The sequence below is a fragment of the Mobula birostris genome, chromosome 23, assembly GCF_030028105.1.
Source record: "Mobula birostris isolate sMobBir1 chromosome 23, sMobBir1.hap1, whole genome shotgun sequence".
In the NCBI taxonomy this organism is placed as follows: domain Eukaryota; kingdom Metazoa; phylum Chordata; class Chondrichthyes; order Myliobatiformes; family Myliobatidae; genus Mobula; species Mobula birostris.
This window is the reverse complement of record NC_092392.1, coordinates 14052014-14079398: the sequence shown is the minus strand read 5'-3', so window position 1 is coordinate 14079398 and position 27385 is coordinate 14052014. Positions and strand designations below refer to the sequence as shown.

The window sequence follows — 27385 nt, the reverse complement described above, 5'->3', positions numbered from 1 at the left end:
TACGATATTCCGGCTTATGAACTGTTTCATAGGAATGCTCTACCTTCGGATAGCAGGGGAAACCTGTACAATATTTCTGTATTTGCACGTTTTTAAAAATCTATTCAATATATATAATTGATTTACTTGTTTATTGATTATTTTTTATTTTATTTATTATTATTTTTCTGTCGGCTAGATTATGTACTGCATTGAACTGCTGCTGCTAAGTTAACAAATTTCACGTCACATGCTGGTGATAATAAACCTGATTCTGATTCTTCATGAGTAACCTGACTTGGTGTGTCTTTTTTACCGGGCAGGGCACCTCTACAACCCACACCTCCAATCTCAACTCATTGATTGGAACACCTGACTGCAAATAGCTTTTGTAGAAGGCATTACCCCAGAGGTTGTGTTATTTATTTAATGAGTTCTTTTTATTTAGTTTTAAGACTTGCGTGAAGATCTGATCACATTTATGCAGAAATAGCGAAATTCTATAAGGTTCACAAACTTTGTAGCATCACTGTAGGAAATGAGTCTGAGCATAATTTGAGTTTTCCACTCTACTGCTGATAATACTATAGTAATTTTTAAAACGTGCACAGATAGGCTGTTAAACTATATTTTTGGTGTGGTTGCTTTGTTTCATAACAATTAAAAGTTCTGTTGATGTTAATTTGATAATTTTCCTGATGTTAGTTCTTGATATAACTTTGATGTAGTGGGTAAACACTAATCTTAACCATTTTGAAGAACAAATTGCAGTGATGTATCTGTTGCTTTGGCATCTAATAGAAATTATTTTTTTTACAAATGGCTTATGTAGTAGTTGAAGTGGCAGTGATTGACTTTCAAACCAATGACTGTTTTAGTGCAGTGGAATAAAATTATCAGTTTTATGTGTTATTTTGCAATTGTTAACAATTTCACCTTAACTCAGTTTGATTGAAACAATTCACAAATTCTATAAGATTTATTGTTATTGTGTTGGGTCCAAGAAGTATTGATGGTGCTGGATAGACACATAAACTGCTTCTACACAATTTATTAAAATAGTACAGTAAAATAACATTTAGAATTGGGTATCTTGAAATTTGACATTTTCATTTGCAGGACCATAATTATGGTGCTCGTCCTCCACCAACTCCCCCAGCGTCCCCTCCTCCAGCAGTTGTGATAGGAAAAAATGACGTGAGCATATTCACTACTGCTAATTTTGATGAGACCTCCAGTGCCACCACGATCAGCACTTCTGAGGATGGAAGTTATGGCACAGATATTACCAGGTGCATCTGTGGGTTCACCCATGATGATGGATACATGATCTGTTGTGACAAATGCAGGTAAGATTGCAAGATTTGAAACTTTGCCCTTCATCTGCCTCTTTCCACAGTTTTATATTTGAAAGGATTGTTTGGATTCCTTCAAAGAGACTGTTTTTTAGTCACTTAAGACTAAGAATGTGTCCGATTTATGATCTGAGAATTGATCTTATCATTAGCCTCAGCTCATCTATTTTGTATTACGTCCATTAGAAAATCTGCTGTTTACCATTCAACTTCTCCTACTAAAGGACAGTAGTCGTTTGATGATTTGCTTCGTTCATCAAAGCCATGTGAATGTCTGTACCAGAATAATAATAATCACTTAATTGAAATATTGGAAAAAGGAGAAGAAAATTACTGAGAATGTTGAGAGGTTCGCTCAGCTGTTGCTGGTGGACAGTCTGATTATGGCTTTGATCTAGAAGCAGTCACTGCTCTCGCAGATAACAATATGATTTTACTCCATAACAATAGAGCAGAGTTTTAGTAATGATGTGTCTAGCATGGGTTTGGGTAGCTTTGACATAATTTCTAAGTGAAATTGATATATTGGCAACTAAAAAGGATCAGATTAGTTGGAATAATGTGGACTGTTTCTAACAGCCCATTTAGCCCACACATCTTCTTGAACAATCTTCTAACCTCTTGTTCTGTTCTGTTCTGTAAATTAATTTCTCTTGTGCCAATCCACACTTTGTCTACTTCCAACAACCTTTTGAGATGATGCATTCCAGGCTATTGTCAATCACTGTGTTTGAAAAAAAAGTTCTTCCTGACAATCCTCTTTATCCCATGCATAGACTTAAATCTATGTCATCTACTCTATGTACCTTCAATTAGTGGGATCTATGTTTATTTGACTGGCTTATCCAAGGATGTTATGATCCTGTACACCTCCGTCAAATCTGCAGCTTCATTTACTCCAGTTTACTCCATTTACTTCAATCTGCATTGTAATCTTCAGCTGTTGTCTCTTCAGAGTTGCCATTATGGCTTAGGAAAAAGAGCAACAATTTTGACCACACAAATGATGTTCTGAAAAATAACTGTTTAAAAAAAACATAATTTGAATGCTAAATTTTGTCCAGGACAATGTTGATACCTCCTTTGGTCTTTAAGATAGTGTTTTAGGATCTTTTGGTTTTACTTAAGAGTCATTTTAGCAGTTCATCTGACAGTGCAGCACTTGAACTGTCAGCCTAGATCTCTGTGGTCATGCCACTGGAGTGGTATGAAACTACATCCTCCTGATTGAGGGGAAGATAAGCCATATCTGGTTTTAAATTGTTAATTATTTTGTATCATATCATTCTTAAAGCAGACATTGCTGAGACCTCCTAGCTTTTACTGGAGCATTAATATGGTATCTGTATTTTTATAAATCTTCAGCACTAATAGGACAATCTACATCCAAATTTCATTTCCAGACAGATAATCAAACTTACAACTATTTCACCAACACACACAAAATGCTGCCTGGCCTACTGTGTTCCACCAGCATTTAGTGTGTGTTGCTTGAATTTTCAGCATCTGCAGATTTCCTCGTGTTTGCGAACTCTTTCACCAGTTGTTTTAACAGAAAATGTTCATCATATAATAATAAAAGGAATAATCAATAGATTTTACAAAATTTCCAGGGATGAAAGAAACTACAAAATTATTTCGGAACAATTTATAACATTGGACTGGTAAAAGTGCTAGTTGTTGTTCCTGATTTTCAATAAGAAAATTATTCAGATTCTATTTGTGTGGTAATAATCTGAACAAAAACAGGACTATTAATGAATCAGTAATTGAAAGGACTTAGTAAAGCTGTAGTCTTTATGAATTCAAGTATGTGACTTAAATGCTTGCTCCTGTGTATTTACAGTACTGTGCAAAAGTCTTAGGCACCCCAGATCTTTTATATGGTTTCAGATGGTACGGCCTTCACAGAGCCCTGACCTCAACATCATCGAGGCTGTATTGGATTACCTGGAGAGACAGAAGCAAGCGAGACAGCCAAAGTCTGCAGAAGAACTGTGGCAAGTTCTCCGAGATGCTTGGAACAACCTACCAGTTGATTTTCTTATAAAACTGCACAACAGTGTTCCTCAGAGAATTGATGCAGTTTTAAGGCAAATGGTGGTCACACCAAATACTGATTTGCTTTTGTTTCTTGCTGTTTACTGCTCTTCATAGTTTTTTTTTGATATTTAGAAACTTTCATTTCAATTTTGAAAGCATCTTTGCTATATAAATTTTTTAATGTGCCTAAGACTTTTGCACAGTACTGTATATATGTTTAAAATTATGTTTCTTTTAAGTGGTCTTCCTCAGACTGTCAATTCATTCTTCTCAAGAGTGTCTACTTTACAGCCTGATAATTTCTTGTGCAAAGTTCAGGGAATATTATTTTACATCAGGTCTTCAAGCATCTACTTGATTTGATGCTGGAAATTCTAGATTGGAAATATTCAACAATTTACCTATACCTTGAGAAATACCTAGATTTTTTTAAAAAATTGTTGGGAAAAGGAGTGATGTTTATATCAATCCATTAGAAGGATCTTACTGGATTCAGTTTGTGTGTGTGTTTTTTTTGGAGATCTGGGTAATCCTCTAAGGTCAGTGTTTATTGTACTTAATCGTACCTGAGGAGGTAAAGTTGATTGGTGTTCTTTAACTGCTGTAGTCCATTTTATGAACTATACTTTAGGGAGAGGAATTCAGGATTTAGATCTGTTAGTGACAAAGTAATGGTCAATTTATTTCTAAACTGAGATATTGTGTGACTTGGAGGGAAGCAGGTACATAGTGTTGTTCTTGTGCTACTGAAGATCTTAATCTTTCATGGTGCTTGAATGTTTAGGAATTGCGGCTGGAGTAGTCTAGGCAAGTAACTGTAGTAAATTATTTGCTGATACACTCTGCAGTCATAGTGTGTAAGTGGTAGAGGAAGTTTGTTTAAGATTGCCAGTGGAGTTGGTCTTCTTTCTCCTGAAAGATGAGCAGCTTGTTGGATGTTGTTGAATCTGCATTCAAACAGGTATTGGAGTGCATTCAATCACTTGCCTTGTAAATAGTAGCAAGGCTTTGGGAGGCAGGAAATGAATTACCCACCACAGGATGTGTCGACTAGGTCTTTTTGTATGTATTTATGAAGTTAGATAGATTAGTTCAATTTATAGTCAGTGGTGACCTCGTGATATGTATGATCAGGGAATGGGCAATGTAATGCCAGTGAATGTTCATTTTCATTTTTAAATCGTTTTTATTAATTATTATTGAAGATCAACACAAAAACCATTAAAGTAATCAAGTCAACATGTCAATATGTACAATGAGGAATTAAATTACCAAATAACTGATTAACAAAGCTAAACAATATATCAATAATAAGAAGAAAAAATAAATTGTTAAAACTATTTTTTTTTGGAAAAAAGAAAGAAGGGAAAAAGAACCCCTACTAACTACAACAAAAAAACCCCTGCTAACAAAAAAAAAAGAAAAAAGACATTGGGAGCACAACCCCAGAGCAATACGCCATACAAGCTTCCATCAGTGAATGTTAAGCTGGTAGTTGGCCAACTAATTTGAAAGATAACAAATTAGACTTCAAAGCAAATTACTGACTTTGTATATTTGCCATGCATTAAAAGTACAACTTAAATATTTAGATGATTAAATATGAGCTTTAAACGCAATATCCCGGCTGGTGGCGTAGTGGCATCAGTGTCAGACTTTGGGTTGGGTTCGAACTGGGTTTGAATCCAGCTCCAGCTGGCTCCCCTGCACGCTTTCCATCCGTGCTGGGTTACGAGCTGGTGATCTCTTTGGAAACTCACCCGGTAGAAGGCAATGGCAAACCACTGCTGTAACTTGCCTCGTGTGTGAATCCCCACTACGTCAGAGAGGCGTGGAGGGAAATTGTCCGCTAACCGGAGAAACTCCGGATGCGATGTACCGCTTCTTTTATTCTGACAGTGAAAAGGTATAATTAATCTTATAGCATAGAAGAAATAATGCAGAGCATACATGGACAGCAAAGTAGAAATATATTTCTTTGAATTCCATATTTCTGTTATTTTTGGTGAGATAAGTTTACATTTTTCTGCACTTCCCTCATAACTTTTACTCTATGATTTCATTACTTCCTTTGTTAAAGCGTTGTTATTTTCTATTCTTTTATGATGCAAATCTTTACATTTTTTCTGATTTTAGCTGAGATTTTCTTGTTGATTTATATGTGAAAGTTCCTAAAAGTTTTCAATTATATAACAAAGAATGAGAAACACTTATAATCCTATTGGTTTCTATTTTAAAGCCTAAATTAACATAGTGAATTAGTTTAAATTTACTTTCAGCTTTACACAATGCTATCAGATTGCACTGTCATTATTTCACATGTAATAGTCTTAATTTTTAAAATAAAAATAACCAGTTGATTTGTATTACAGCAGTTCTTATGAAAGATGAAGATAAAGACTTGAAATAAATTGCCTCCATAATTAACTGTAGAAGTTATGTCTTCATTGCAGCTTTTTTTCTCAATTTGATCCTTTTACTTTTTATTTTATGTAGCGTGTGGCAGCATATAGATTGTATGGGTATTGATCGGCAACATATACCAGAAACCTACCTATGTGATCGTTGTCAACCTCGGTATGTATAGTTGATAATATAAAAGATTTTTATACTTTCAAGATTTAATTGATGTTTCAGAAAACTGAAATACTGTAATTATTATTTCAGGAGTTTGGATAGAGACAGAGCTATGTTGTTACAAACAAGGAAAAGGGAAAATATGTCAGGTAGGTGTGAATCCGTATCAATATAAAAGAGATCTTTATTAATGTAAAGTTGTGAATCAGCTATGGAACAAAAGCAGTCAGTCTACAAATTGTTTTCACCTGAAATTCAAAGGCCATGCAGTGAGATAACTAGCCGAAGTTCAGAATCAGGATTAATATCACTGGCATATGTCATGAAATTTGTTGTTTTGAGGCAACAGTACATAATAATACTTAATAATAAAAGCTATAAATTACAATAAGAAGTATATATAAAAAAGTAAAATTTAATGAAATGAAAACCAGATGATGATGCAACCAGTTAGAAATCTCTCTGTGGTACATTTTTAGAAATTTGAGTGTCTTTAGTGGCATACCAATACTTCTCAAGCTCCCAATGAAATTCCTGCCCATGGGAAGTTTCTGTTAGATTCGATATTCTGGAAGGGATAGATCAGTTTAGATGATTGAACTCTGCTTGCACTCTGGCCTTGTACTGTTGTTGACTTTGCCATGCCTTTAAGCCAGATCATCCCAGAAAGATGTAATGATTCATTCAGGAATCAGCTGGCAAGTTGAAACAGATTGAGGTATAACCCAAGTGATGAAACCTTGGTATTTCCAGTGAGTTTAAGTCACTCTGTAACTAATATTGCGTTCTTAGTTGAATACCAACATATCTCTCTTGGACGAGCAATGTAGACTACACTCAGTGGCTACTTTAGGTATATTTGTACACCTGCTTGTTAATACAGATATCTAATCAGCCAATCGTGGCAGCAAGTCAATGCATAAAGGCATTCAGACATGGTCGAGAGGTTCATTTGTTGTTCAGACTAAACATAAGAATGGGGAAGAAATATGATCTAATTGACTTTGACTGTGAAATGATTGTTGATGCGAGGTGGGGTGGTTTGAATATTTCAGAAACTGCTACTCTCCTGTGATTTTCTTGCACATCAGTCTCTATAGTTTACAGAGAATGTTGCGATAAACAAAAAAACATCCAGTGAATGTCAGTTCTGTGGGTGAAAACGGCATGTTAATGAGAGAGGTCAGAGGAAAGTGGGTCAAGCTGACAGGAAGGTTAATGGTAACTCAAATAAATAACCACGTGTTTCAACAGTGATGTGCAGAAGAGCATCTCTGGATGTACAGCATGTCGAATCCTGAGGTGGATGGGCTAAATTGGCAGAAGACCACAGTGGGTTCCACTCCTGTATCTAATAAAGTGGCCACTGAGTGTACTTTAGCAGTTCATTCTCATTTCTGCATTTAGGGAATTGTCAAGTTTTATAATTTTTTAAAAAAATTTCTTCCATCTTTCAGTTTTTGTTCATCTATTTTGGTTTTCCCCTCTATAAATGATTTTATTTCTGTTCTAGTCTTGATTTATATTTGACTATTATGACACACCATCCTGAATTAACCTCTAGTTTCTTTTCTAATCCTTAATTTCTCATTTGTTAGAGATGAGCAAGCTGGTGCCATTGCCCACTAAAGCCCCAGACTTTCCTATGTCTTCACTGTTTCATTAATTTATCTTTTCATCACATATGCAAATTATTTGTTTGAACTGAAGGATACCAAGGAAAGTAACTTGCGTAAATCATGACATAAATATAGAAAATGCGAGGGGGCGTTAGTGAGGCGTGTTTTTTCAAGCTCCTCATGGCACACCAAACTTTACAAATTAAAACTGCCTTTTTGAACGCTTGACTCTCAATTTTTGTTGCAAGAACTCTGTTGTTTCTTTCTCTTTTACGCCACCAAAAACTGTAACATGAACGTGTCCAGTTAAACAGCACGAGGTGGGAAGGGAGCCGTTCGCCCACTAGTCAATGCTGCAGCTAACATTAGCCGGGACCAAGCTAGCAAGAACCCTCCAGACATGTCGTCAACTGAAGAGGAAGAGGAGCTTCCTCTTATTTGGCAGAAAATGTCAAACAAGCTTTTGCAGTCCTTCAATGAGCGGTTTGACAAGTTTGAGCACAGTTTCCAGAGTCTGTTGTCCGTCCAGCAAGCGCTCACTGAGAGACTGTTGAGCACCGAAAATCAGATTGCCGACCACGAGCAGTGAATCCATGCCGTGGAAACTTCAGTCACTGAGCTGCAGCAAGAAAATAAAAGGCTGCGGGCCAAGCTTTCAGATCTGGAAGGGAGATCCAGATGCAATAACATAAAGATTGTTGGTGTCCCAGAAGGTGAGGAGAAAGGGAGGTCGACTGAATTTGTTGCTAAACTGATCCCCAAGCTGCTGGGGGATGACAACTTCACCAAGCCGGTCGTTATCGATAGAGCGCACCGCACACAACAGCCCAAACCACCGAAAAGCTCAAGGCCCCGCACGATAATTGCACGGGTGCATTTTGCACAGGAGAAAGAAAAGATTCTGCGGCTCGGGAGGCAACTCTCGATGGATTACGGAGGTCATCGAACCTTAATCTTCCCCGATTACAACGCGGAGGCTATGGCGCAACGGCGGAGTTTCCGTGAGGTGCTGCAACTGCTGAGAGAGAAGGAGGTCTGGCATTCGTTACGTTTCCCGGCCAGGCTCCATGTTCATCACCAAGGGCAAGTAAAAGTATTCAGCAACCCGGTTGAAGCCAAGAATTTTGTAGACCATAAACTTTGAAAGGCTATTTTTCACAACATAAATGAAGAGAGTCCAAACATGCTCCGAACAGACTTTAATCATGGCAGTTCTTTTTTCTATCCTCAATTTGTTCTTTATTATGTGTGCTAATGAGGGGCTGTTAGTTGGAGGTGTTCTTCTCCGCTTTTGTCCGGCGGTCCCAGATTAGGATGAGGGCAACACTGCTTTGTTTGGGGAAGCAATGGGTGAGGGTTTTGTTCACATATTTGTTAACTGCTCATCTTATTTTTTGTTGGTTTTTGCTGGCTGCCAGACTGAATATTAAGTTTGTGTTTCTCTATAATGCAAAAGGTACCACAAATGAATAATACTCTTGACTCCATATTCTTGGTCTTCTGGAATGTGCGCGGTTTAGGTCACCCAATAAAGCGAGGTAAAGTTTTCGCACATTTGAAGTCATTGAAATCTGACATTATATTCTTACAAGAAACTCACGTTAAAGCCACTCAGCATAGGGAACTCAGGGCTAACTGGATTTCACAGGTCTATCAGGCACCTTTCACATCCAAAGCCAGTGGCATTGCCATTCTCTTCCGTAAGACTGTGCCTTTTCGTTTTCATTCATCCACAGTTGATCCAAATGGCAGGTTTATACTTTTAACTGGGCATATCAATTTACTTCCCATTACACTGGTAAACGTTTACGGGCCGAACTCGGACAATCCAGGTTTTGTCCGTAAGGTGTTTGACTTGATCCCAGATAACAATTCAAGCCACATATTGATCGGGGAGTGACTTTAACTGCTAGCTGGACCCGTATTTAGATAGGTTCTCTCTGCCCCCCACCCCCACCCAATATTACTGCTGTGCAAACTTTTAACAATTTGATGAAGTCGAAGAAGGTGGTGGATGTTTGGAGACTACAACACCCATCTGACCGTGATTATTCTTTTTATTCTCATGTACACAGATCATATACATGGATTGATTATTTTTTAGTCGACTCCAGATTAATCTCTAATATTGACCTCACCAAATATCACGGCATAATAATATCTGACCATAGTCCTGTCAATCTCAATCTCCAACTGTCCCTCCCTTAGCAAGCCTATAACTGGCGCTTTAATCCCTTTTTGCTCAAGGATCAGGCATTTAAAGAATACATTACGACGCACATCTCGCAGTTCCTTGAGACCAATGACAACGGCGAGGTGAATGACTCAACACTGTGGGAAACACTTAAAGTATATATCAGAGGACAAATTATTTCTTATGAAGCAACACTGAAAAGGGCTAAGCGAGATCGATTGGAAGTGATTGAGAAAGAATTACTAGCGGCTGAACAGGCTTACAAAAACTCTTTGCTCCAATCAGATTACAATAACATTCTCAAATTAAAATACGAATACAACTTCATTCTAGAGGAACAAATTGGCAACATACTACTTGAACTTAAACAGCAACAATTTGAGTTTGGGTGACAAACCACAGAAGTTATTGGCAAGGCAGTTAAAAGGAGAACAAGCAAAACGAGCCATTTACAAAATAAAATCCAAATCTCTCCTGATGCTTATGGACTTAAAGGATATTAACAAACGATTTAGTGAGTTCTATTCAGAAATTTACACCTCCAAATCAACAGCTACACAGGAAGATTTTGATAAGCTTTTTGATCCGCTTCACTTCCCACAATTAGATGCAGCTTTCAGGGAGAATTTAGATTTGGATTTTTTGCTCTGTGAGTTACAGGATGCCATCACAGCATTTCCCATTGGTAAGGTGGCTGGACCGGATGAGTTTGGGCCAGAGTTCTACAAAGCCTTTCGGTATGTCCTTACACCGACTTTGCTGAGAATGGTTCAGGATACCTTTAAAAACGAGGCTCCCACCCTCTCTCAGTGAAGCAGATATGTGTTTTATTAAAAAAGGATAAAGACGAAATGGACCCTGGGAGCTATAGGCCCATTGCACTACTAAATTGTGATCTGAAAATAATTACAAAAGTGTTAGCAAATCGGCTTGGTAAGCGTATAGTAAATATCATTCACCCGGACCATAGGGGATTTATCCCGGGCAGGTACTCCATCTGTAACGTCCGCAAAATTCTCAATATTTTGTATGCTGATTATGGGAAAGATGATAGAGCTGCTATACTGTCTCTAGATGCCCACAAGGCATTCGATATGATAGAGTGGCCCTATCTAATTGCAACACTCAACAAGTTTGGATTTGGCAACGCTTTTATAGAATGGGTCAAAATATTATATACTAAACCAAAATCCTTCGTTCTCACAAATGGGAATAAATCCATTTCATTCTGTCTGCAATGTGGTGTTCGCCAAGGGGACCCATTGTCCGCCCTGCTGTTTAACATAGCACTGGAGCCCCTGGCAATTGACATTAGGGGCCACACACACATTAAAGGTACTAAGTTGGGCAATATTGGGACCCATGTGACTCTGTATGCGGATGACCTCCTTGTCTGTCTAGCTGACCCAGCGGTCTCTATTCCCATCCTACTAGAATATATAAATTCCTTCGGGAGTATTTCTGGCTATACCATAAATTGGGGAAAGAGCAAATTCATGCCCTTAGTGGATCAATTTACTGAAGACTTCCTGAAAAAGTTGCCTTTTAGAGTAGAGAAGGACTGTTTCACCTACTTGGGGATTAAACTGACTAAGAGCCCAAAGCACCTTTTCAAATTTAACTTTATAGAATCATTAGAAAAACTCAGAACAAATATCGAGTCCTGGAGGATACTGCCGGTATCCATGATTGGACAAGTAAATGCGATTAAAGTGGTGAGCCTACCCAGGTTTCTATATCTTTTTCAAAACCTACCTATATATTTAAGTGCATCCTTTTTCAAGAAACCTGACTCTATCATATTGCCCTTTGTGTGGGGCTACAAATCACACAGGATATCTAAGGCTCACCTACACAAACCTCTTAAGAAGGGCGGTCTTGGTCTGCCAAATTTCAAACATTACTACTGGGCAGCTAACTCCAGGGCTCTTACATACTGGAAATGTGGAGGTGCTGAGACCCAAGAAAAACCTTTATGGCTACAGCTGGAAGCCTCTGTTGTTAAATATTCTTCACTTCCTGCTCTTCTGCTTTCCACTTATGCCTCAACAGACAAGCTAATCCAACAAAACTTTACCTTAAAGAATTCTTTATGAATATTAAACCAGATAAAAGTGGCTCACCAAACTCCCAGTGTTTCCATACACGCTCCCATTTGTCAAAATCATTCATTCAAGCCTGGACAATTAGACAGGGTGTTTGCAGTCTGGAGAGAATGGGGTATCAAAACTTTCTTAGATCTGTACATCGACGGCCAATTTGCATCATTCACACAATTAAGCACTAAGTTCAACCTTCCAAATTCACATTTTTTTCACTATCTCCAAGTCAGACACTATGTTAAGGAAAAGTGCCCACACTTCAAGCCTACTTCCACCACCTATCCCTTTCTTGAAAACCTCTTGCTTCCTCCAGACTCCAAACAGTTAATATCAAAATTTGTGAATTGCTTTACTCTTTTGGTTTCTGCAGATTTTATTAGGGAAGCCTGGGCCAGGGACTTGAACTCAGAGATATCAGCGGAACTTTGGGAGGAGGCAATGTCCTGTGTTCACTGTTGTTCTATTAATTCACACTACAGATTAATCCAGTACAAGATGATACATAGATTACATTATTCAAAAACAAAACTGAATCGCATCTTTCCATCTGTGTCTCCTGAATGCAATAAGTGCCGCTCTGCTGAGGGCTCACTAGCACATCTTTTATGGTCTTGCCCTACATTATACAACTTTTGGACTGCAATTTTTGAGTGGCTCTAAAAAGTCTATTCCGGAGAGATTCAACCCTATCATGACCTCGTCATCTTTGGATGCTCTGCAGAGACTCTTGAGTTGCCGCACGACATACAGATTGCTCTGCATCTAGGAATGGTGGAGGCTAAGAAACTTATTCTTCTGACCTGGAAGTCTACTACTCCACCCACCTTTGCACACTGGCTCAAGGAGATGTTGTCTATTATAGAAATGGAAAGATTGCATCTGCACAAACCCAATACACAGAATACATTTGAGAGAATATGGGGCTCAGTGCCATATTACCTCACATACATAGTGACCTTGACCTGTCTAGTCTCATGAGTGGCTGTGATGCCTAACCGGATTTCTTTATTCATTTTACTTTACATTGCTTCCGTGATGTCACTATTGTGTCAACTCTTTATCTGAAAGTTTATTTATGTAATCTTGAAAATTGTCTGGCAGCCTTTTTGTTTTTTTTTTTGTTCTTGATTTGTTTTGTCTGTGCTTCACCTGGAGCTGTAATTCCTTTGTATTGTTTTGTACATCTTCAATATATTTTGTCTTTGTAAAACTGAAAATTGTAAATAAAGTATTAAAAAAAAATTAAAAAATATAGAAAATGCTGGTGATACCTAGTAGTTTACACAACATCTATAAAGGGAGTAATAACTCTTCAATGACTCTTCGCCGGACCTGGAAAAATGAGAAGATAAAAGAATTCTTGAAGTTGTAGGAAGAATTAGGAATAGAGAGTATAAATTGAATATCTGTGATAAGACAGAGACAAAAGATTGTCCATACTTTAGGTGCTGCCTGTCTAACTATGGCTAATCTGTCAGGAGCATTGTACATAGAACATAGAACAGTACAGCATAGGAACTGGCCCTTTGGCCCACAATTTGTGCTGAATTAAATAAATTAGTACTCAAGTAAGGCCAACTAAACTAAACTAATTCCTTATGTCTACAGTATATCCGTATCTATCCATTTTCCTCACATTCATGTGCATGACTAAATGGTTCTTAAAAGTCTCTAATGTATTTCCTCTACTATCAGCCCAGGCAGCACATTCCAGGCATCTACTACTCTCTGTAAAAAGATAAATGAGAGGAAAAATCAAACAGTACTTAGAACTGTGGAATATAGTGTTAAAATTCTGAAATAAAATAGAATGCTGAGAACACTCAAGGGATCGGATAACATGTGAAGAGAGAAATTTTTGAGTTAATGATACAGGTGGATGATCTTATATTAGAACTGGACAAGTCTAACAAGTGGGGAAGGCTGGTTATTTGAAGTTATTAAACTTATTAAGATGCCTACACCGAGGAAGATAATGCTGTTCCTTGAGTTTATGTTGGCCTTTGTTGAAACATTGTAGAAAGTCAAGTGTAAATTGGGAGTAGGATAGAGAATTGAAATGACAGTGAAAGTTCAGGGTTACCCTTACATACAGAATGGAGGTGTTCTACATGCCAGTACCTCAGTATAGTGCAAATCAAATTATAAGCACCTATTGGTATATATTAAATTAGATGAAATACAAGTGATTGCTGGTTCACCTGGAAGAACAACTTGGTCCCTGGAATGGTGGGAAGAACCAGGTAAAAAGATAGGTGGTGCATCTCATTTTTGGATGAGAAGGGTGAGAAAAAAGTGTTTCAAGGAGGGAATTGATATTTTGGAATGCTGTCATATAGCAGAAAGAAAATTTTTCTTTAATGATCAAATCTTGTTGAAGGTGTTGAAAATTTCATGCCATGGGTGGCTGTGGAAGCCAAGTTATTAGGTACATTTAAGGCAAGGGTTGATAGATTGTTGATTAGTCAGAGCATGACAGGATACGGAAAAAGGCAGGAGATTGGGGCTGAGAGGGAAATGGATCTGCCATGATGAAATGGCGGCGCAGACTTGAGGGGCCAAATGGCTTAATTCTGCCCCTATATATTATGGTCTTGTGGTGTAAATTCATAATCCATCCTTTGGCCCAACTGTCTAAGATAACCACAGAATCCTCCCTGCTTGACCCAGTTGCCTGCATTTGATCCATAACTGTCCAAACCTCTTCCTTCCATATAGCTACCCAAAAGCCTCGTAACTGTTGCAGTTTATCCTGTCTCGAACACCGGCACCTCATTCTAGGTATTCATTATCCTCTACGTAAAAGAAAACATTACCTCTCAGGTCTCTTAAATCTCTCCGCTCTTATCTCGTGTCTGTGTTGTCTAGCTTTAGACTCCACAACCCTGGGGAAAAGACTGTGGTCATCCACCATATTCATACCCTTCATGATTTTACAAACTTCTGTGAGGTCACCTCTTATTTTGCGGCTCTGCAGATAATAAAGATCCAACATAGCTGAGGTTCTTACAACTCAGGTGCTCTAGTCTCGACAGCATCCTTGTAAATCGTTTCTGTACCTCCTGTTTGAAAATGCCTTTCCTATAACAGGGTGACCAAAACTGTACACAATACTCCAAGTGCGGTCTCAGCAAGATTTATTAACTACAACACATAATGTCTGTCTCCTAAACTTGATGCACTCACTGATGAAGCAAGGTGGCCATGATGAACCATGGTGGGCTACATATAATACTTCTAAATATACTTCTTTTGAATTACTCACTGCAATCATATACAACCATATAACAATTACAGCATGGAAACAGGCCATCTCGGCCCTACTAGTCCGTGCCGAACTCTTACCTATCCTATTCCCACTGACCTGTACTCAGCCCATAACCCTCCATTCCTTTCCTGTCCATATATCTATCCAATTTAACTTTAAATGACAACATAGAACCTCAACGACTTCTGCTGGAAGCTCGTTCCACATAGCTACCACTCTCTGAGTAAAGTAGTTCCCCCTCATGTTACTCCTAAACTTTTGTCCTCTAATTCTCAACCCATGCCCTCTTGTTTGAATCTTCCCCACTCTCAATGGAAAAAGTCTAACCACGTCAACTCTATCAATCCCCCTCATAATTTTAAACACCTCTATCAAGTCTCCCCTCAACCTTCTATGCTCCAAAGAATAAAGACCTAACTTGTTCAACCTTTCTCTGTAACTTAGGAGATGAAACCCAGGCAACATTTTAGTAAACCTCCTCTGTACTCTCTCAATTTTATTGACATCCTTCCTATAATTCGGTGACCAGAACTGTACACAATACTCCAGATTTGGCCTTACCAATGCCTTATACAAATTCAACATTACATCCCAACTCCTATACTCAATGCTCTGATTAATAAAGGCCAGCAAACCAAAGGCTCTGTTCACCACTCTATCCACATGAGATTCCATCTTCAGGGAACTACAGCCTGTAATTTTCCTTTAAACAATGTACTTTTAAATTGACTTAATGAACTACAGATTTCACAATCTTCTGAAGCACTCAGTGGATTTAACTCTCAAGCAAGCAGATACAGCATCTTTAAGCGGACAGAAGTTCAGCGACATGGCTAGATGCGAGGCAGGAGGAAGGGACTCGAAGGCAGGCTGAAGCACAGAGGAATTAGATCCCTCTACCCAGCATCTTGTTGGCAAATGTGCAGTCACTGCAGAACAAAACTGAGAACCTGAGGGCAAGATTGCTGTATCAAAGGGAAACGAAAGATAGTGTGTTCTCTGTGTATTCAAGACATGGCTTACTCTCAGCACACTAGACTTGGTGAGCAGACCTAAAGGCTTCTTGATACAGAGGATGAACTGAGCTGCTGATTTGGAAATGGCAGAAGGTGGAGGTCTGCGTTTCACGATAAACCCTCGGTGGTGCTCTGATATGGCAGTTTTGTTAAACTCGTGTTCCCCTGACCTTGAACATCTAACAGTCAAATGCCATCTCTCCTATTTGCCTAGTGAATTCTCCTGCATGATCCTGACTGCAGTTTACATTGCCCAGCGGTCCACTATAATCAAGCACTTGAGTTACTACATGATGTTGTATCCAAACAAGAAACGTTCCATCCCAACGCATTTTAAATCATAGTCAGGGACTTCAGTCAGGCTTGTTTGAAGAAAGCCTTGCCCAATTACCATCAGCATATAACTTGTAGCACCAGAGGTCCCAACACAGTAGACCACTATTATACTAAAATAAGGAATGCTTACCGTTTCATGCCTAGACCACATTTTGGTAAATCTGATCACTTGACTGTAGGCAGAGCAAAGCTCCAGATAGTAGGACAACAAAGAGGTGGTCACGGGAGTCAAAGGAGCAGTTTTGAGATTGCTTCAAGTCGGTGGACTGGGCCATGTTCATGGACTCATTTGTGGATCTGAATGAATACACAATGGTTGTCATAGACTTTATTAAAACAGTTGCAGACGAGGGTGTTCCATAAAATCATTCAGAGTCTTCCCCAACCAGAAGCCTGGATGAACCATGAGATTTGCAGTCTGCTGAGGGCCAGGTTAGAGACATTCAGGTCCTTTCACTGTGTGGCTAAGTACAGCTCCAATGCCATATTCAAGTTTGCTGATGACACCACTATCATAGGCCTCATCAAAGGTGGTGGCGAATCAGCATATAGGAGGGAAACTGAAAATCTTACTGAGTGGTGCAACAGGAACAACCTCTTGATCAATGTCAGCAAGCCCAAGGAGCTGATTATGGACTTCAGGAAGAGGAAACCAGAGGTCAATGAGCTAGTCCTCATTGGGGGATCAGAGGTGGAGAGGGTCAGCAACTTTATCATTTTGGAGGACCTGTCCTGGGCCCAGCACGTAAGTGCAATTACAAAAAAAGCACAGCAGTGCCCATACTTCTTTGGCATGCCATCTAAAACTTTGACACACTTTTATAGATTTATGGTGGAGGGTGTATTGACTGACTGTATGGCCTAGTGTGGAGTGCCAATGTCCTTGAATGGAAAATCCTACAAAAAGTAGTAGGTACAGGTTTCCCCTGCCATCCGAAGGTACAGCATTCCTATGAAACAGTTCGTAAGCCAGAATATCGTAAAGCGAAGAAGCAATTACCATTTATTTATATGGGAAAATTTTGTGAGTGTTTGCAGACCCAAAAATAACTTACCAAATCATGCCAAATACGCAGCCTATATAAAGTAGAAATACTTTTCCACAATAATTGCTGGCACTGTTCTCTGTAGTGAAAATCTCATGCCAGCGCTCTTGGCAGAAAATCTCATGCAAGCGCTGTTGGCAAAAACACTCTCCAGTAACCTTTAAGCTATGAAACTGTGAAATCATACCAAATAACACGTAAAAATACACAGCCTATATAAAGTAGAAATAGTGTATGTACTGTGTAGTATCACTTACGGGAATCGGGAAGACAGCTTGCCGAGCACACTGATGATGGTGTGTTAGACTGAGTCGTCGGAGTTTGGGTGGTGCAGTGGCCCCATCCTCCGGGCCGCCGACCGATACCAATCCGCGAAGCATGCAGGGGCACAGTGGTAGCCGGGAGGCACACAGCACATCTTTAAGAAAAAAGCTGAAATAAACATGCTAATTAATTAGGTGCCGCCTGGCACATAAATGTCGGCCCAGATCAGAAGCAACGCAATCGGCAATCGCCTCTGATCTGGGCTGACAATTACATGCCCGGCAGCACCTAATTAATTAGCATGTTTATTTCAGCTTTTTTCTTAAAGATGTGCTGTGTGCCTCCCAGCTACCGCTGCATTCTCTGCGAATTGATATCTGTCTGCGGCCTCAGGGTTGGGGTGATGGGACACTGAGGTGTCATCTCATCGTTGTCTGTTCCCATTAGGGCAGGCAGCTCATCTTCTCCTATGACTGCCCGCCTTAGTGTCGAAGGTTGAGGTTCGTCGTCTGCTGTGGCTGATGTGGAAGGCTTGCTTGACTGCTGAGCCTCGCGCATTTTTCTATCATACAGTTCTTTGTAAGCATTCAAACCATCTTGCAAATATGCCCTAAACAGACGTACCTTTTCAAAATTAAAGTCGTACTTTATCATTGCAGCGAAAATCTCACGCAGTTGCTTCACGTTCAGTTCCTGGACAATTTCACTTTCGCTACTGAATTCAGTTTCGATTGTTATCCTTTCTTCTTCCAATTGCATCAGCTCTTCATCTATCAGTTCTTGGTCATGGAATGCCAAAAACTCTTCAACATCATCTTTGTCAGCTTCCACAAGCCAAACTCACTTTGTCCTTACTTCATTCACCACGATCGAAATGCTTAATTATGTGTAGTTTTACGCTAAGTGTAACACCCTTACGAGCTCTTTTAGGCTTTCCCGATACCTTAGAATTCATCTTGCTAACGGCTGCTCACAGGCACGTGTTTAGGCAATGCCGGCTAGAATGCCGTTCCGAATCCGGTGGAGAGCGGCTGCTCGGGGCGCACGCTGCCTTTTATCGGGTGCTGCTTTTTTATCACGTGCTGTTTTTTTTCTCGCGCGCTGCCTTTCTTCGTAACAATGAAAACACCTTCTGTTAGTGAAAATAGGTAACTAATGTAGGTCTTTCGTAACAGTGAGGTTTCGTAAAGCCAACGTTCGAAAAGCGGGGGACACCTGTACAGCCAAGTCCATCACAGGTGTGGCCCTCTGCACCATTGAGCACATCTACACAAAGCATTGTTGTAGGAAAGCAGCTTCCATTTTTGGGCCGCCACCACCATCAAGAAGAAGGTACAGGAGCCTTAGGACTCACACCACTAGATTCAGGAACAGTTGTTGCCCCTCAACCATCATGCTCTTGAGCCGGCGAGGTGGGGTGGGAATGGCTTCATTCAACTTCACTTGCCCCATCATTGAAATGTTCTCACAACCTATGGACTCACTCTCATGTTCTCAATGTTTGTTGCTTGCTTGTTTGTTTTTTTGTTTATTAATTAGCTATTCTTTCCTTTTATATTTGCACATTTTGTTGCTGTTTGCACACTGGTTGAATGCCCAAGTTGGTTTGGTCTTTCATTGGTTCTATTATGCTTATCATTCTATTATGGATTTATTGAATGTGCCCACCAGAAAATTAATTTGAGAGTTTTCTATGGTGACAAATATGTACTTTGATAACAAATTTACTTTGAACTTTGAACCTTGAAAACTTGTGTGGCTATTTCCAGCAAACTGTACATGAGTTCTTAGATACTTCTGTTTCAGAATTCTCGTGAGTGCCCTATATACTGTACGTCCTATTCTAGTTGGAATGTTCAAGATACATCACACCACACTTAGAAAATTGACAACTATTTGCCATTCTTCAGCCTATCTCCCTAACTGATCAAGAAGGCTTGATAATTTACTGTTACCTGCTTCACGATCACCAAGCCCACTGTTTATCATCATCAGCAAACTTTCTAATCCTGTCCCATACATTCACATCCAAATCATTTATATATATAAAAAAACAGAGATCACACACTGACCCCTGGAGCACCCCACTGACCTCCAATTGGAAGAGAATCGACTGTCAAACATCACCCTCAGCTTCCTATCATCGAGACAATTCTGAAGCCACCTTGCTAACTTGCCCGAATCTCATATGACATAATCTTCCAGATTAGCCTGCCATGCTGGACCTTGTCAAATGCCTCACTGAAGTCCTTACAGACCCCATACCTTCATTTATCTTCACCTTTAGTTACCTCTTTGAAAAACTCCAAAAGATTTGTCAAATGTAACCTGCAGAAAACCATGCTGACTATTCTTGATCAGCACTTCGTAACAGTAAGTGATGGTAGATGTTGTTACCAAGTGAAAGAACTTGATCCATTGAGGCTGCTGGTAGAAAGTAAGGAAAGAGAAACCTTATCCTTGCAATGGCTGGAAATAAGTGCAGGAGACAAATTGAGAGCCCTGTTAACTATGGTAGGAAAACAAAACTACCGAGAAAGCATAATTTTCATATGATTTTCATTCCCCAGCACCCCAGTTCTCCCCCCCACCCCCCCACAACTTGTGCCTGAATCAGTGTCATTTTCACTATAATATCACTTTTGACTGTAAGGAAAAGTGCTAAAATACAATTGTTATGGGGTTGGTTTATAATTTTGTTTACTTCATCCTAGCCCTGTAACAGGAAACTTGCATATCTAATCCAGTAGGTACTCACATAAAATTCTAACATGCCACAGTATTTTTTATGAGGCCCATTTGGTTAGTCTGCCACATCTTTCTACCTGTAAAGTTTTTTCTCCTCTTGTTTGTTCAGTTTACTTTCTTCTTGCTTTTTTTCTCCTCTACTACTAAACTAGCTCTCAGCATGTTTTCCTTGTTGGGGGTGGGGGGCTTAGTGATGGAAATTAGAGTCTCCCAGAAAATTACATTTAGGGTTTCTTTCAGGTGCTGTTCTACATGGAAAAGTACTGCTATTATTAAATATGCCTTATAAAATGCCGTATGCCACATAGAACTCAGTGCCCAGCACTTACATGTGAAGTTTGTTATTTTTCTGCATTTCTTCATAACATTTTTATGAAAAAATTACTAGCATATGCTCCTTGCTAAATCTTGTCAATTTGGGCAATATCCTGACACCCCTGCTCCTGTTCTTATACAGCATGGACCTTAAACTTCATAGAAAATATCAAAGATTTTCATGTTTTTATTTCACAAAAATAACATTTATTAAATTTCCTTTATCCCTAAGGCTGCAGTTAAATTAGTTGAGCACTATATACCCTTTACAAATTATCCTCTTTTAAGTGTTCATTAATGTTATCCTTTATTATGGTCTCTAACAGTTTACCAGCTATACAGATGTGAGGATAACTGGTCCATTGTTGCTGGCTTATCCCTTGCCCCTTTTTGAACAGAATTAACATTCACCACTCTCCAGTCCTTTGCTACAATTCCTATTTCCAACGTATTGTGGAAAATTATGGTTAGTACATCTGCTATTTGATCACTTTCTTTCCCTCCATATTCTGGAACGTAAACCATCTTGGCCTGATGACTTACCAACTTCAGTTCATATTAACTCATCTTTTAAACCAAAAAAAATATGTATCACTTTACTGATTTTACACATTATCTTCTTGCTCTCCCTAACCTCTTAATATAGTATCAACAAGGCTATTGAATATCTTATTTTTTTCATTCTCTTATGTTTTTCCTAATTGATATTCTAAGAGGCGAAACAAGATTATGAGATGAAGGAGCAAAGCTTTCTAAAGTGACAACCTGACACAGTTCCATGGTATTCAGACTTTAGACTTAATTATTAAAATAATGCAAGTAATAAAATTTGTACTTTGGGGTGCTATTGAAGTAAAGAACAGAAGGCTTATTTCTGTCTTCTATCAAATAACTTTTCTCTTTTTGGATGTCATTCTAATCTGAACATAGAAAATAAGTGTCATATAAAATATTATATTTTGAATAATAGAACAGTAATCTTTTATTTGGACTTTTTGTATGTGCCTGCCCCCACATGTCACTGTGTATCAGATCCATAATGTTTTTACTTGCTTTCAGGTGTCACTGTCAGAGATGTAGAGGATTAAAACGAGTATAAGCTTGATTATCCAGCATATGATGGCAGCCCCTCTTATAACCTCACTCCTCATCATTAATAGAAATAGGTGGATTTGGTGGAGAGTGGCAAATGCTCTTGAATTTCATTCATTCATTACTCATTTGGCATTGTAGCACTCAACCTAATCAGCTGAACGTTTAGGTTTCTCTTTCTTTGTAGACCAGACTCTAACTGTTTAACAGGCTATTGGCATCCACAGCACCCGAATGCACTTATCCAGCTACCAATATGGAGACTTTTGTAACAAAATTATGACAACATAAATCCAGACAAATGCTGTTTAAGGGTGTGCTTATATGGAGGAGCTGTGAGTTGGCATATCATTGGTTAATTAGTTGTTTTAGCAGTAGTTAAACCAGCAGCTCTGAATGGGAATCCAACTTGTTGAAAGTGTTGTTCTTAAAATATTCTCAGAATTATTTTGAATTTTTTTTCATAATCAACAATCCAAATGATAGAAGAATGGATAATTCAGGCTATATTTTTTATACAGAATATGTTTACTTTGGTTCTTTGTGCAAATTATTAGATATAAGTTGTTTCAAATAGGAATATTGTATCAGTTCAGGGTTGTTTCAGATTTTATTTCCTTTTAAACAGATGGAGACACCAGTGCAACTGAAAGTGGCGATGAAGTACCTGTGGAGCTATATACAGCCTATCAGCAAATCCCTACAACTATCACATTGACCGCTACTCGAGTAACAAAGGTAACTGAGAAAAAGCGAAAGAAAAGTGGAGAAAAGGAGCAGTTTGCTGCAAAATCGAGAAAGGCAAGTAGAATTTGTCTAATCATAATCTGCTAATTTTACTCTGTTCAACAACTGGAGAGCTGCTCCATCCCCCTTTGAAACAGAATATGCAGAAAAGTTAAAGCGTTCAGTTCATTTTGTCTTATAAACCTTAAAGTCTATGGATTATATTGCATTGACTAAAAACAATATAAGATGTGTTATAGTACTATATTAATTCATCTTTTAAAAAAGCTGTTAACAAAATCTGTCCACCCTTAGCCACTTTCAAATTAAACTAAGAAATGTGTACTGATGTTTCTTAGTTGTAAAAGGACATAATTTAATTGATACCAACATTTAAGGCAGATGAAATATACTTGGATTGTATATCTTTCAGTTTTTGTGGTCTGTTCAATAAATGAAAATGTTCAAAATATTAAGAAGATACTGTGTAGAGTAAATACAGAGAAGCTACTTTCTAATCAATCTGCCAACCAATTGTGGGAATTAGCAGAAGACATTAACATTTTACAGGGAATCTTCAATCTGCTCTCTGTCTCATTGATCACCATGTACAATTCTGACCTGTAACTTTTGAAAAAGTGACCTAACTTAGATTCAAGGTATGGCAATGAATTTCATCAGAATTATTGCTCTATGTGTTGACTTGCTTGAATTTTACTATCACAGTACAGCTTCTATAATACATATGACACACTGTTTGAACTGCTGGATTCCTTGTTTTGCCCCATCAGATTGGCTAACAAAATGGAAATGACAATGTCCTTCGTACAGTGTTGTTGACATCTCCTGTCAGATTGTGATCGATGGGTGTGAGCCCCATGCCAGAACTGGATTTGAATTTAGAATTTCACTTCACTGCGGTCCTATGGAAATGTTGCATTGTTACAGGTTTCCTGTTTTTGTTAAGATGTTTATCAAAGGTCACACTCGCTTCTGAAGTAATTCAGGTGGAAGTTAAACTCTGGGAATATTTTGAAGCATGCTCCCTCCTGATCAGAAACAGTACCACCTAAAAGTAATTCAGGGTTAATCCACTAAATACTGCTGCAGGCTGCATGCACCTGTCAGTTAAAAAATATAAGAGAATAAAATACTATTTGGATAATCAAAGAGAGTGATCAGATCAAATGGTAAAATATCCGATGAATATGTCAAATCAGATATCCAAACTCTAATGTACTACAGTAAATGTTATTCATTGGGTAATATTTTTAACAGTTAGCAACATAATAATACAACAAAACAATGATTTTTTAAAATTTTATGTTTTTAAGTCCATTTTACATGTCTTATGCCTGATTTATTCTAATCTATCTTTTGTAGAAAACAAATCATTACACTGGGAGTACTTGCATCAGAACTTGCTGATTACTTTCTTGTAACTTTACACTCATTTTTAATGCCCATTGCTTAAATTTGGTTCCTGTTGTATACTACATATTAAACTAATTGTTAAGGGAAAATGAAGGAAAGAAGTTTATTAATTCATATTTCCAGTGCCTTTCTTAAATTTTATCACACAATTGCAATTATTTGATCTGTACATGAGACTACCCAGGATGCTACAGTAACTTTTTATTTTATTAGATCACTTGTGGAGATGTGTCAATTTTGTGGCATAATTGTAAAAGCATTGCACTCAAAATTCTTCACATTAACACTGACAGTGTTACACATTTAAGAAATAATTTTTATTTCCCTGGAGGGCAATGCGATCATAACCATTTCCACGTTTTTCATTACTCCAAGACTTGGGCATTTCCTGGACTGGTTCAAGCTAGAGTTCTTGATGTTTTTCTGGCAGTGGATATGGAGCTGGTGTCGTCATTAATCATGCAGTGTTATTTTAAAGCATATTCAATCATAATGACAAATTACATATGTCATTAGTCACTCACAGACCAATCAGTGTTTCATAACAATGCTATGCTTGTCTGTCCCCATTTAATAGCTGCTGAAAATGTCAGACTGCATTCACTTAAGCCTGCAGTGCTTTGCACATGTTGATCATAAAATTATCTCCACAAAGGTCACTCTTCTTATGCCAATAGTTATTAACCGACCTTGCGTATGTAGATTAACTGAAATTACTTGTGTCTTGCAGTCAATTTGCTTAAGGTTTCAAATTCACATGTGCAGTCTCATCCAGTTAATTGCATTACAATGGCATTCCCTGCTATCAGTTAATCAGATACTTTGTAGAGGCATAATGAGCAGATGTTGATTTCGTAAATGATAGAATTTATAACTTCAGTATCAAATGGATCAGTTGAAGTTAGAGAAGTTCAGATAATTAAACATAGTCATTTTTATGTAAATTTAATTTGATTGTTTGCATTTGAGAAAAAAGGCACCTAGGTAATTTTGCTGTCTAACGGAAAGGTGAGTTTATCAAGGCAATTTCTTGGTGTGCTCACCATTGTGTATACAGTGGCATGCAAAAGTTTGGGCACCCCGGTCAAAATTTCTGTTACTGTGAATAACTAAGTGAGTAAAAGATGAACTGATTTGCAAAAGGCATAAAGTTAAAGATGACACATTTCTTTAATATTTTAAGCAAGAAAACTTCTTTATTTCCATCTTTTACAGTTTCAAAATAATAAAAAAGGAAAAGGGCCCAAAGCTAAAGTTTGGGCACCCTGCAATGGTCAGCACTTAGTAACAGCCCCTTTTGCAAGTATCACAGCTTGGAAACGCTTTTTGTAGCCAGCTAAGAGTCTTTCAATTCTTGTTTGGGGGATTTTCGCCCATTCTTCCTTGCAAAAGGCTTCTAGTTCTATGAAATTCTTGGGCCATCTTGCATGCACTGCTCTTTTGAGGTCAACCACAGATTGTCGATGATGTTTAGGTCAAGGGACCGTGAGGGCCATGGCAAAACCTTCAGCTTGTGCCTCTTGAGGTAGTCCATTGTGGATTTTGAGGTATGTTTAGGTTTATTATCCTGTTGCAGAAGCCATCCTCTTTTCACCTTCAGCTTTTTTACAAACAGTGTGATGTTTGCTTCCAGAATTTGCTGGTATTTAATTGAATTCATTCTTCCCTCTACCAGTAAATGTTCCCCATGCCACTGGCTGCAACACAAGCCCAAAGCATGATCAATCCACCCCCGTGCTTAACAGTTGGAGAGGGGTTCTTTTCATGAAATTCTGTACCCTTTTTACTCCAAATACACCTTTGCTCATTGCTGCCAAGAAGTTCTAATTTAACTTCATCAGTCCACAGGACTTGTTTCCAAAATGCATCAGGCTTGTGTAGATGTTCCTTTGAACCTTTTGAATAGAACTTTTTGGCTGCAATGAGCAAAGGTATGTTTGGAGAAAAAAGGGTGCAGAATTTCATGAAAAGAACACCTCTCCAACTGTTAAGCACGGGGGTGGATCGATCATGCTTTGGGCTTGTGTTGCAGCCAGTGGCACGGGGAACATTTCACTGGTAGAGGGAAGAATGAATTCAGTTAAATACCAGCAAATTCTGGAAGCAAACATCACACCGCCTGTAAAAAAAAAAGACGAAGATGAAAAGAGGATGGCTTCTACAACAGGATAATGAACCTAAACACACCTCAAAATCCACAATGGACTACCTCAAGAGGCACAAGCTGAAGGTTTTGCCATGGCCCTCACAGTCCCTTGACCTAAACATCATCGAGAATCTGTGGATAGACCTCAAAAGAGCAGTGCATGCAAGACGGCCCAAGAATTTCACAGAACTAGAAGCCTTTTGCAAGGAAGAATGGGCGAAAATTCCCCAAACAAGAATTGAAGGACTCTTAGCTGGCTACAAAAAGCGTTTCCAAGCTGTGATACTTGCAAAAGGGGCTGTTACTAAGTACTGCCATGCAGGGTGCCCAAACTTTAGCTTTGGGCCCTTTTCCTTTTTTATTATTTTGAAACTGTAAAAGATGGAAATAAAAAAGTTTTCTTGCTTAAAATATTAAAGAGATGTGTCATCTTTAACTTTATGCCTTTTGCAAATCAGTTCATCTTTTACTCGCTTAGCTATTCACAGTAACACAAATTTTGACCGGTGTGCCCAAACTTTTGCATGCCACTGTACATTTGATTTGACCTTTTGATTTTTCTCTAAGAGGAGGCCATAATGATGGAATAACATAGTGGTGGCTCATGTCCAATTCTGACAATTAGATTTCAATATCTTTGTAATAAGCATGGCAAAGAGGCTGTGCAAATTGCATATGAGCTGATGTTTATCTCTGAGTGACCTACAAAGACGCATCTTCAATTAACTTTTGTTTTTGTCTGTGGAGGTATAGTAATATAGATGTTAACTTACTTGATCAACAGATGGATTTCCAGATCAATGGTCCAGAAAAGCTCAAATCCAACGTGGCAACTGAGAAATTTAATTACAAATAAATTTAAAAATAGCTATTCTCATTTAGAGTATTATAATACCATCAGATTGTTGTAAAACCCAATCTGGTTCAATTGTGTTTTTCATGAAAGGGAGCCAGTTTTTCTTGCCCAGTCTGGCTTGCATGTGAGTCTAGACTTGCCAATATGATTGATGCTTAATTGCCTCTACTTAAGGTGCAATTACGAGTGGGCAGTAAATTCGGGCATTGTCAATGATGTCCGTGTCCTGTGAATGAAACAATTTTTAAAAACTGAATAGGTGGGAAATA

General features: G+C 38.4%; 1 protein-coding gene across 10 annotated transcripts in view; it reads left to right on the top strand.

The window, feature by feature from the left end:
* The window catches only part of kmt2e (lysine (K)-specific methyltransferase 2E), a 131303-nt gene that overhangs the window by 52754 nt on the left and 51164 nt on the right, over positions 1 to 27385 (top strand). For all 10 annotated transcript variants that reach the window (XM_072241539.1, XM_072241540.1, XM_072241538.1 and 7 more), the window contains exons 4-7: positions 1099 to 1328; positions 5874 to 5954; positions 6045 to 6103; positions 22583 to 22755. In XM_072241539.1, coding sequence (XP_072097640.1) covers positions 1099 to 1328; positions 5874 to 5954; positions 6045 to 6103; positions 22583 to 22755 — 543 coding nt within the window. The remainder of the gene's footprint in view (positions 1 to 1098; positions 1329 to 5873; positions 5955 to 6044; positions 6104 to 22582; positions 22756 to 27385) is intronic.